The following is a 12,525-nucleotide window of genomic DNA, read 5'->3' as shown; positions in this document are numbered from 1 at the left end:
TAAACTAAAACATAGGCCTTGAGAGGAAACATCAACAAGCTGTAAACAACCCTGTCCCATTGCCTGTCACAATCCATCAAACGTTCTTGGAAAACAGTCCAATGTTGCAGAATGATGGTTTAGAGATCGTCAGTAAACACACTTATGACCCTTTCAGCCTAGCGCTGTCACAATCATGAAATATTAGTCAGCTGATTAATTGTTGTACAAATACTCACTCTTAACTCTACGCCAGTGGTCTCCAACATGGTGCCCGCGGGTCTCTGAGTCGCCCGCCGAGCACGTTCTATAAATAGCCTGAATTGTAATCTTTCATTTTTTTTTTTTTATGATAATGTTATAAAATGAGAAAATAACTATTGGTGACATTTCATATACCATTAAAACATAATAAAATAATTTTAAATATTTAGAATCTGCACGTCTCCCTATCTCTCTCTGCGTCTCGTGCGCGCACCTCTCTCTCTCTCTCTCGCTCGCTCGTTCTTCGTCTCGCGCGCGCGCACCTCTCTGTCTCTGTCTCTCTCTCGCTCGTGCGCGCACCTCTCTTGTTCTCTCTGCATATCGCGCGGCAGAGGAGCAGCGTTTTAATTTAGTTAAACACAGATATTATGTTGCTTTTCTAATTTTACATGCAAGTATTTAAAGTATATCATTCAGTCACTATTTCATATTTATGCCGTTGTTCTTTCTCCCTTTCCCCCCGTGATTTTGTCTATATCGCGAATATAAGACGACCCCCCATTTTTTAGGACAAAAACGCCTATTTTTAGGACAAAAAAACTTGTCTTATATTCGGGTATGTAGGGTAATTATATATTCAATAGTCATAATATTTAACAATATTACTGTTTGTTGTTGTATTTTTCAAAACTTGAAACTGTGTGTGTGTGTGTGTGTGTGTGTGTGTGTGTGTGTGTGTGTGTGTGTGTGTGTGTGTGTGTGTGTGTGTGTGTGTGTTGGAGACCCCTGCTCTACGCCTTTTCGCTTCATTCATCAAAACAGTTCCGCACGTCCGGCTGAGAACTGTTGGCTATCAGTGCTTATGCAGGACATTTTCGACTAATCTAATACCCAGTCTGCCAAAGCATACTGAAGCCATTCAGCTATGAGCTTCTCTGGTACAGATCTTATTACACACTTGGTAGCATCCAGTCATTGGTGAGGTAATGTATTGTTAAGCTTGCATATGGGGCAACATCTGCACTTGATCACACGTGTGGAATGGCCAAGTCAGGTTCTTTAAACCTTGACATCTTTCGTTTGGCCACATAGGCCGGAAACTGCAATTTCTGAGATTTTCCTGCCAATTCATACTACTTGTCAAGCTTTTGTAACATTCATATCACATTCAAACTTGGTCCAAAAGCCTCTGCAATAGCCTACTGCTGGGGAGCAACTGCAACTGCCATTTTATGGTCTTGGTGTCTTTAACTGCCACCGCTTTGCTGCAGAGGCGGCCCATCTGAGTTATTGGGCTTTCATTTTCCATTTGAGTAAAACCAAAATGTGCCCACAGGGAAGACTTTGTGTTTGGCTTTGCAACTAACCTGGAGTCCATGTTTTGGATTTCAACGACGGCTGAGTAAATGATGCTGGCAAAGCAATGTCAGCTGGACTGAAACACAGGTTGTGGTATTTCATACAAAGTAAAATATAAGCGAAAAATGTTTTGCGCACCTATGAGTAGCAGATAAGTCAGTTTAAGTAAATATTTTGTTTTATAAATAATTAGTTATTATTCCAACTCCAGTTAGTTGGGTATTAACATGCTAATTCCAATTAATTTATATCCCAATATTATTTCAGGAAATGCTTTGTTGCACAAGTAATTATTTAATATTCCAATTAGCTGATACTAAAATATTTCTTGCAAATGCTAATAAGCTTAATATTACAAACTGTATTAGTTGGATATTAAGACATAATTTGGAATATTAACTAATTGGAATATTACCAAGCAACTAACTGTATTGGGACTATTTACACGCCAAAGCATTTACTGGAAATGTTGTAACATTAACATTAAATATTGCCAGGAAATGCTTTGTTGTATGAATAATTAGCTAATGTTCAAACTGTATTGCACAACCATTTTAAACCATTCAAACATGCTAAATTAGACAAGAAAGGACTGTCTGTAAATTACCTCCTTTCCACTGAGCTGTTTAACGCACCACTGCACCCGTAAGGAACACATCAAGTCAACTAAAATGCACCTAATTTGCATCCTGTTTGTTGCAACATTTCCAAAATTGGCACAAAATTCCTTCATTTGGATAGAAGCATGTCACAGTAAAAAAAACTAAGATTGCGCATTGTGGTCAGCTCATTTAAACATTCATGTAGGCCTCAAGGATGTGATTGTCCTATTCAAGGTTTTGATGTATTTTCTGGGAACTGCTGCAACAATTTGTTTCTGATTGTACTTCCGCTGTGTCTGTTAAGTTCATGGTTTATTTCATAGTTATTGTCTCATAAAAATATCTAAACATCCATAACGTTTCATACAGAAAGGGGTTATTACTGCGAAGCCCTGCAAGGAGGAAATGACAATTGGGGTAGTCTTCTGATGGATAAATGAAGCATCCAGGCCTAAATGAGCCATGAAAGTCAATTAGGAAACATCCATAAAGTCCATTTTCTCTGTACAGTTTTTAACGCCACAGGGTCTTGGTTTTCAGAACGGATGGGCCGCGAGAAATAAAGGACTGTGTGTGTGCATACACCATGTTTAGAGGAGTGGATTTGTTGGACTACTTGTTCTTGACCACAGAAAAAAAGAGAGTCAAGTATTATCATTTCCTCTAGGTTTCACAATGCAGTACAGAGCGAGATAGAGGGGCATAAATGGGAGGGAGGGAGCGTTTGGCTTGGGGGGCAGGGTGTTTGATGAACCTTTTCATCTGCACAGCTCTTTGAGGCAAGATGCTTTCAAAAAGCTCTTAAACAGAGCCCTGCAATGCTCAGACGCAGCCATGGGCACATTGTGCCATCTCGTTCTAATCCACAGTAACCAAAAAAAGGCCCTGATTCAGCCACAGTTAATAAAACAGCTTTATTTTAAAGGGGTAGTTCCAATATAATAAATCTTATAATTGACTACTAATATTGAATATGTACTGAATATTTGTATATATATCTTAAATGTAGTGGTGCTGGTCAACAGTGGACATTGATCAGATGTAGGGCTGTGCACAAAATCGAAGGCGATTTTCATGTGCATCTAGTAAAGGCACTCCTAGTATATCTCCAGCACGTGCGTTCAGATCAGGATTGCCAGGTTTTCAAAACAAAACCTGTCCAATTGCTTCTCAAAACTAGCCCAATCGCATTTCGTTCCGGGCGATAAAATACAATTTTTTTTGGAGGGGTTCCCTTTAGGGCTGCATGATGTGTCGTTTAAGCATTGATATCGCGATGTACGAATCCACGATAGTCACATCGCAGGATGTGCGATGTAGACTGTCGTAGTTGATCCTTTATTCATTAACCGGCCCTTGACGAATGTGATTCGCGGATTAATTGCACAGCAATTTTTACATTTTAAGTCCTGTCAGTTAAACCGGGCAGAGAGAGCGCGCGCGCGAGAGAGCCCGAGAGAGAGCACGCGAGAGAGAGCGCGCAAGAGAGAGCATGAGAGAGAAAGAGAAAGAGAGAGAGCGCGAGAGCGAGAGAGAGAGAGCGAGCAAGCCCCGACTGCACGCTCACCATCTTCAAACAACACGAGCGCTGTCTTGCCCTCTCTCCCTCGCGCATATTAATCAATTGACACGATGGTGTCGATGTTTAAATCATTTAAAATGAGAATGTAAGTGTGCTCACCCCGTTTTTGTTTTTGTCATTTTTTCCCAATATCATGCAACCCTAGTTCCCTTGGTAAAATTCTAATTTTAGGGGCTAAACATCACGTTATTGGGATTGGGGTCGCTTCGACCCGCGGACATGAAAACAAACCGCAGGCTTGGCAACACCTTTACTACACAGACCGTAGTTCACTGACAGACGACACAAAAACGATTTCAAAATTGCAGGCAATTCATTGCCAATTTTAAAAGCGATTTTGTGTAGCTTGTCCGTTAACTACGGCTCGGTGTAGTAAATGCTGCTCCCCCTGAACCAGTGTTGCCAAGTCCGCGGTTGTTTTTCATGTCTGCGGGTTAAAGCGACCCCAATCCCTATAATGTGATATTTAGCCCCTAAAATGCTAATTTTACCAAGGTAACCCTGCCAAAAAACTTGCATTTTAACCCCGGGACGCAATTTTTATCGGGGAACCCCCTGGAAACGCGATTGGGCTAGTTTTGGACTAGTTTTGAGAAGCAACAGGGCAGGCTTTGTTGTGAAAACTTGGCAACCCTGATCTGAATGCACGTGCTGGAGATATTCAACTAGTTACAGGAGTGCCTTAACTGATGAGATGCGCATGAAAATCGCATTTGATTTTTTGCACAGCCCTAATCAGATGTAACTGGACAGTTTAATTATTAAAAAAAAAACTATTGCACTGTACAATATATTGTTAAATTAACTTGATTTAAATGTTCAGTTAAAAAAAAAAAAACTGCATTAGATTTTAATATTGTCCATTTATCTGTTCTCGATCTGTTAACTTTAAAATAACAAATCAGATTATTGGTAGAACTTTAATACTGTTAAAATCTAATCTTAACCTAATCTTCAGGAAATCTCGAAATGAATATGAAATAAGTAATTAAATGAACAATGATTTAATTTTAATAGTACATTTGTAACATGTTGTGATGCCTAAATTCACCTGTAGCCTTTAAAATGCATGATTTTACTTTTTAGTTTTAGTTTTTTAGGCAAAATTGTGTATCATTTCAATATCATCTATTTATCATCAGCGATATGAAAAAAGCCTAGAATTTCAGATTTTTTACATATTTTCTCCTCATGAAAAATACCAAATTTATCAAGCTAAAAGTTTCTACAAACCTGCAAATCACACACACAGAATCAAGCCACTTATCAAAAAAATCAATCGTCCTGCACATTAACTGTGGACACAGCACTATGCGAGATCAAAACATGAGATCAGCAAAAAAGTGTTTCGGATAATCACATATAGGCTTCATGTGTGTACGGCCACACATACACAAAGAATAACCAGTTCAACCAGCAAACTGACCTAGTATTACGCTCACCACAGACACTTGCCCACTTCCAGTACACGGAATGAAAACCACAAACCGCAGTTTAATAATTTCAATAAACCACATCAGTGCATGTCATCCATGCATGAGTTTCACTGATCTATAGCCACAAGCAACCTGAACGGCGGTATGTGGGTGTCACTTACTCGCTCATGAAACCTAAAGCTATATTATGGGTCGGCTGGGCTTATTGACAGCCGTGTTAGTCAGAGTTTCCATTGAACATGATTACAGAACAAGCTACTGAAGGGCATGTTGTAACCAAACAATCAGGCACAGTTAAAGGGCCTCTATCACTGCTTTAAGCATATGAAGCAGATTTTGTTCGAGTCCAAATATGGTCAGCATGTCCTGAAATGATGTTAACCAACTCCATGGCTACGATATGTGATGAGCCTCAGTGTTTACACAGACTTGCAGAGTCCATGAAAATGCAAACCACAATCTCACTGAAGAGTGCGCGCTGGGAAAAATGTGATCATCATAACACGTGCCTTAAAAATCAATTCAATCATTTACCAGACGGACTTCCCTCCTCCCCTGCCCGTCAACTTCCTGTTGTGTCAGAATTTATTACTTCAGAGCAATGGATTTCATTCATTTACTCATTGATGGTATTTGAACTGCGTGCAGAATTTCCTGTGCTTTAAAATATGGACTGTGAAACGCAACACACAAGTGGACAATTTTCAGTAAAGTATCTCAGGACCAGGAAAGACAAATTGTTACTAAATGTTCCTAAAGCTGCGACCTACTAAATGTAAAATGCCACAGACAAAAATTACAAACATAAACCACTTTATGCTAGTAAACTCACACAAGAAAGATTAAATTCTCAAACAGCCTTCAAACCAGAGAAATTACATTTTCAGATGCTACTTAGTGAAGCAGCTTTACAAAAACAAGAAACTTACCTGTGCGCTCAATGTAGTCGACACACTTCTCAATGAACAAAGGTATGGGCCTATCAGGTGTGACCAAGTTCTGAAGAGGCACCCCAAAATAGTTGCTATCCCAATTTCTACGAGTTGGTGGATACAATGGCTTTGTGGTCTTTATTGACTTTGTCTGTTAAGAAATAAATGACAATAACCCATGATCACTACGATGCATGATGGAGGACACAATCTAAAAACTAAAATGTATAATTTTAAACTGATTTTAGGCATTACAAAATGAAATGAAAAGTACATATATACACATTTTGAGATTTGCTAAAGATTTAACAGTGGTATTAAGCCACTAAAGTAACTTTAATTTTCCGTAAGTAATTGAAAAGTAGCCGCTTACCTTTTTGGGTTCCTTGGTCTTTGGTTGTTTCTTCTTCTTCATTTTCTTATCATCCTGCTCTGGGTCCGATGTGATGGCTGGATTGTCTATCCCTCCTTTCCAAGGATCCACTGGTGAGAGAAGTGGATCTTCTTCACTTCCTCGGTTGCCCCTTCCTTTCTTCTTCTTCTGCATCGCAGGCCCCGACTCATCATCACTGACATCCGAGTGCACTCGTATATGATAAGCTTTTGTCTTGCTGAAGAGGATCTTGGAACGATGTTTGTACTTAGAAGGCCTTCTGCCACCCTGAGACTTAGACATGGAGTCAAAGCCATTCTCCTCATCCCTGTGCAAAGCGAGTCCGCCGAATGAATTGCGGACCCTGCCAGATCTGCTGTGTGCATCTTCCGGCACGGCGTAGATGTCATCACTGAAGCCTTTTGATTTGAGAAGCGTGTCAGCCGGCTCTGCATAGTTATCAGATGCTTCAAGGTCATCGCCGTGACCCATCATTGGACCACGTGTCCACCTGGAGGTCCTCATTCCAGCTTCAATGGTCCTCAGTAGGTTGGGGTCCAGCTTTTTAACGTTGGGCTTGGGCGGCACATTGGGCTTGGGTTTTACCGGGGGAGGCACTTTGTGGTTACGCTCGTGATCAACAACAGGTGTGCTGTGAACTGGGTACTCGTTCCCTTCCAAGTCGATTCTGTACTTCCGTTCACTAGGATTAGGCAGGAGCTGCACATCATCGCCTATCGGGCTGTAAGGTGGCGGTCCCTCCCCATCGTCCTCAGAGTCAGGGTAATATTGGTAGGCAGGCGAATGCCTATGAGGTGACTGCGGGAAGACGTCTTCACCGGTGCCTGTTCCGTCCCTGCTGTTGTCAAACATGAAGGAGCTTTCAATGTTGCTCTTCTTCTCAAGGACCTCATTGAAAAATGGTGTGAAAACTTCTGTCTGTCTGTGATACTGGGACAAAGAGTAGAGAGCGGTAAACTTGGCCGTAATTTCAGTGGCAATGTGCTCGCCTTCAGTCATTTGCTCTTTTATCGCATCGTTCTCGAAGAAGTCCGCTTGGCTGTCCGTAATGGCCACCAGCTGAACTGGAATGACATCCTGGACTTCGGCCAGGAATGCCCTCAGCATAGCCATGGAAGACTTTCGTTTTGCTGAGTAAGCAAGAATGTACCCATGCACCAATTCGTCTTTTCTGATTCCAATGGAGGAGTGGTAGGAGAGCACAGTGACCTGTATGCGTCTGCGGCTGTTGCCGATGATTTTGTCAAGGATCAACGTGTTGCACTGCCCAGGCTGCCCGGCGCTGCAGCAATGCGAGTCTAAGAATGGTGAGAGAATGAGATCCACGCTGAATGGATCTCCACACATGGCACACATGACTATCCGCAAATCTGACTCCGACAGATCTTTAATGGAGGGCATGGGGCTCATCATGTCGAAATTGTGCTTCAATCCCTTCAACACCGCTCTGAGGGCCTGTTTTATCTGAGACTCATTAAACTTTCTGGGGAAAGTGCCAGAGGGTATATCTACAAAAGTACACTGTAGCTTATTTGCAAGCTGTTGGCCTTGATGCCTCAAAATAGGCATGTTTTTGCAAACACTGTCACGCTGATTTGCTAGAATGAAAATGAATGGCACTGGCTGGCTATACCTATGCCTTTTGCTCTGGGCAATTTCAGCTCGGATCCGGCTTACGCGGTCACCGATGTAATTAAGCGACTCTATAGAGCTGAAGACACAAAAGAACCCATGGGGCTTGAAAGTCGATATCCAGGAATGGTTCAAAAGCATGCCGGAATTGACATCCACAGGCAAAAGGTCTAATTCATAGATTTTCCCATCAAGGGTGTATTCATCATCAGTTGACTGAGCTCTGATTTCATTTGCGAGCTCCTGCGCCAATCCTTCTCTGCCCACGAGACACAAGTTAACCTTCTCAATGTTGGCACTATTGTAGTAGATATTCGAGCGCCCGTGATCCAGCTGAACCAGCCGGTTGGCAAGGACTTGCTCAACTTTGAGATCGATGCAAGCCGTGCCACTGAGGCATGTTTCCTTCGTGGGGTGATAGACAAACCCAATGTGTTTCAGTAAAAGTGACTCCCTGTCAGTGGCGAGTTTCTGGAGAGCTCTGTATCTAGGTTCCTCATTAAGCACGGCATGAATCTCACTCATTTTGTCACAGCTCGGGGTCGCGTTCAAATCGAGGTCATAGAACAGCTCTGCATGCTCAAAAAGCATTTCCTGAAACTCCTCTTTGGCCCTTTCAACTATTTCCTGCTGATGCCGACTGTAAACATCCCTGCGATCTGATTCGGTGATGTACTTGTACGCCTCGTCCTCCATCACAAAGCACATGACCTCTTCCCATGGCTGGCCGGGGCTAATGAAATGCACTCGCTCCAGGGTCTTCTTGAATTTCTCCTTCATCTCCAAACGCCTCTTCTCAGATATCAAATGCTGTACGTGGTTTTGATAAATCCTCTCTCCTTCCATGGTTTTGAGTATATCGAAGGGCACTCTTCTGTCGTCAGTTTTATCAAGGTGGTCGGTCTCATACCACGGCGTTTGTTCTAACTCAATGAAACAGTACTGAAACTCAGGCCTGCTCTTCATAAGGCTCTGAGCCTCAGTCCAACTCAGCGTCTCAATTTCCTCCAGGTTGTTTAGCAACTTATTAAGAATTTTTGGCAGACTTGTAAGGTAATCCTCACGCCGCCTCTTGATATGCTCTTGTCTCAGCTGTTCTATGTGCTTCGAAAGGGTGTTTCTAGCCTTCTTGGTGCCTTCTATGTTGATGTACTCTTCATAGTCAGGGTGGCTTTTCAACTTATTGCTCACAATTTTCCAGTTTGTGTGATAATCTCGGACAGTTTGAATGATGAGCTTTTCAAACTTGTCTGAAACTGAAGCTACTAATTGTCTCTGGGATTTGTATGCTTCCAAATAAGAGATGATTTTGGGTTTTCCTCGGGTTTTGTCCATCTGCTGTATCAGAGCATTGAAACAGAGTTCCACATTCACAGACGCGCGAGCTGATGTTTCCACCAACATGAGATTCTTTTTACCTGTAACAAACGTCTGCAACTCCCTCAGATATTGCTCAACACACTCGTCACATTTTGTTGCAGCAATGATTATGGGTTTTTTCGCCTTGGATATCTGAGAATGAAGGCTGTGGACAAATTTCATCTGGTCGTCAAATTTCCTATTGCATCCTTTGCTTACATCTATACACAACACAAAGCCATCGATGTTCAGCTTGCCATCGGGCATCTGCTTCTGATCAAAATCCTGTTCCAACCCAAGCTGGTCTGTGCAAATGTACATCAGCTTCTCAGCAGACTGAAGCTTTGTATTTGCAGCCCTTTTCGTGTAAGGCTGCAGGTTTGTGCTCCGATGAGGCAAGAAGGTTTGGTCATCAATGAACTCAGTCTGCTCAATGACCTGGATTCGACACTCGAGGCCATCGTCCCCTCGATTTAACACTTCACCCCAATATAAGAAATGGTCATTATTTACCACACGCCCTCCAAAATCAATTGTGCTCAACACTGAAGTGTGCTCCGAGTAGTAGCAGTCTGCACTGGGGTGCACATATCTGTTGCATAGGCAGGATTTACCTACACCGCAGTTGCCCTTCTCTTTCTCAGTGCCTGAGAGTCCAACGACACTGATAGCGTATGTCGGACGGGGCTCCTTATTCTTGGCCATTATATTGCCCCTCTCATTGCTTGTTAAGCTAAGCAAAGTATGCCTGCCAAGCAAGCACGTACTTCCATTTGCTAGTGTAGGCACATTTCCATTTCTCACTTTGCATGAGCTGATGTAACTTTAATCTTGATCATCTGTCCCGGACGACTGCTCTTTCCTCTCCTATCACCTTCCTGCAATAAAAAATGAATAAAAATTGAATTAGTCAACAATAAGATGAAGTGTAAAATTTTGTTTTCAATAGCCAAACACTTATCATTTATCATACTGAATTTAATAAGTCAGATGACAACACAGGCACAATCACAATATAAAACAAACAAGTGCAATAAAAAATGATGACTCACAATACGCAACATAACTGTATGCATCATTACTGATATCTAAAAATTCAAGCATGACACTAACAATACTATTATGAAATATTATTGCCAATGCATTTGCACTTTGAATGCCCTTTTTATATTTAAAGTCTGCAAACGCTACCACAACTGCTCATGGTACAAAACGATCTTAACATTCCACATGTGATACAAATCTTCAATGCATCACTGACACTGTAGCACAAGCTCTTTCACTGTAATATGTGTTTACTGCATGTACTCCAGTGTTTTTAGAAAATATGCAAGCTATGCTTCTCATCTGCAGTCATGAAGCTTTGTACTAACAAATAAATGCATCTGTCAGTAGACAGATAAGGCAGCAAATTGGCTAATTTATACTTAAGAGCATTAAGTTCATGATAAACTACAATAATTTTTTTTATAAATGCCATTCAATTCAGCGTTGGCTCTGACAGCATAACTAGAATCACTTCTGAATTTGGCAGTGTAAAGCCTGATGTGTCTTTAAAAGATTCACATTTGTGAAAATTGTGTCATCATTTACTCATCTTTGTGTCGTTCCAACCCTGTATGACTTTCTTTCTCGGTGGAACACAAAACGAGATCTAAGGCAGAATGACAGCCTGAGTCACTTTTTATAGTGCATCTGTTTTCCGCATAATGAAAGTAACTTAATGATAAATGAAGCTGTCATTCTTTGTTCAGCCTAATAAATAAAGGCATACGTTTTTGATCAATACATTCCCAGGTCTTTTTCAGTCATTTATCATTGCTGTATAAGGACATTAAGATTCACATCTTGCTAATGAATCTTTCAAACATTTCGTGAACCGGTTTGACCGATTCATTGAAAAGAACCGACTCAAAAGAACAACCAAACCGAATCACTCTACACAAAATCAATACCTAGCCTATATGATGAATTATCGCAGATTTTAACATAACTAAAACAAACTCATATTCAGTTTAAAAATGTATTAATATCGGGAAGTAAAAAACACTTTTTATCATTCTCAATCTCAGATTTTTTCAGTTCTTCCATGACCGTGGAAACCCTGGAGTAAATGATGGCAGAAATGTCATTTTGTACGGAGGATGTCACAAATAACTACCGCAGTTATGGGACATCAACGACTGGACTTCACGGGCGTTAAATCACGGAAACACAGGACATCAGTGTCGAGACTCGTTTCTTAACTACGGTGGGCTGTATGTTTCTGAGCGAGGATGTAAAGCAGACAGAAGCATCTGCTGAAGGTGAGAAGGAGCGCTTTGAAGCGACGGTTCCCACAACTAACGATAGTCGACAGAATTACTGCTAAATGTGGCTTCCAAATTGACAAGAATGTGCATCATTTACTTCACATAACCCACAAGCGTCCACTCCGAATCCGAGGAACTGAATTCACATCAGAATAGTTTAAAAACATGACAATCAATACGCATACACTCTTGCATTAAATACCACGGAGATTTGTGTTAATATGCTTATTTGTATTCGCATCGACGAGGGCCTTGCCTCTAACAAGGCATTAGATGATTCCTTTGCTTGCTAGCTGCCCAGTTAGCCAGAGCTAGTTAAGTGTGACACCGACAAAACGCGCTGTAGGAGAAACAGACAAATCTGTGCATTTACATAAAGATACGCAACTATCGCCTAAATAAAATCACACATTAAACCAAATTCAGAAAAGCAAACGACAAAAAGCATGCTGGACAGTCACACAGTCCGTGTACATTCCCCTACCTAACATGGTCGCTCCCAGCTCCAGACACCACAGACAGGAGGAGGCATTCCAACTATTTCCTTGAATTTCTGCGAATGCGATACCGAAACAGATCCCTGTTTTGCCGCGTTTCCAGTGAGCGGTTGGAATAATCGGCGAAATTTCCACAAAGTGGTTGTTTTCAGTGTTTTCTAGCAGTAAAAGTGGTATGCGTGTAATCGGAGAGGCATCCCTCCCCTCTCCTCTCATTCCAGTCAGTAATGGCGACGG

The 12,525-nt window shown here is 41.5% G+C and overlaps 1 protein-coding gene across 1 annotated transcript in view; it reads right to left on the bottom strand.

Moving 5' to 3' along the window:
- arhgap5 (Rho GTPase activating protein 5) overlaps window positions 1-12,525 on the bottom strand; it is a 53,741-nt gene extending 41,216 nt beyond the window's left edge. The window contains exons 1-3 of the mRNA XM_059520564.1: window positions 12,276-12,525; window positions 6,468-10,357; window positions 6,092-6,245 (exon numbers count right to left, since the gene is read on the bottom strand). Of these exons, the coding sequence (XP_059376547.1) occupies window positions 6,092-6,245; window positions 6,468-10,184 (3,871 nt within the window). The 5' untranslated portion in view covers window positions 10,185-10,357; window positions 12,276-12,525. The remainder of the gene's footprint in view (window positions 1-6,091; window positions 6,246-6,467; window positions 10,358-12,275) is intronic.

Source organism: Carassius carassius, chromosome 32 (genome assembly GCF_963082965.1).
Source record: "Carassius carassius chromosome 32, fCarCar2.1, whole genome shotgun sequence".
NCBI lineage: Eukaryota > Metazoa > Chordata > Actinopteri > Cypriniformes > Cyprinidae > Carassius > Carassius carassius.
This window is presented reverse-complemented; position numbering and strand designations above follow the sequence as displayed.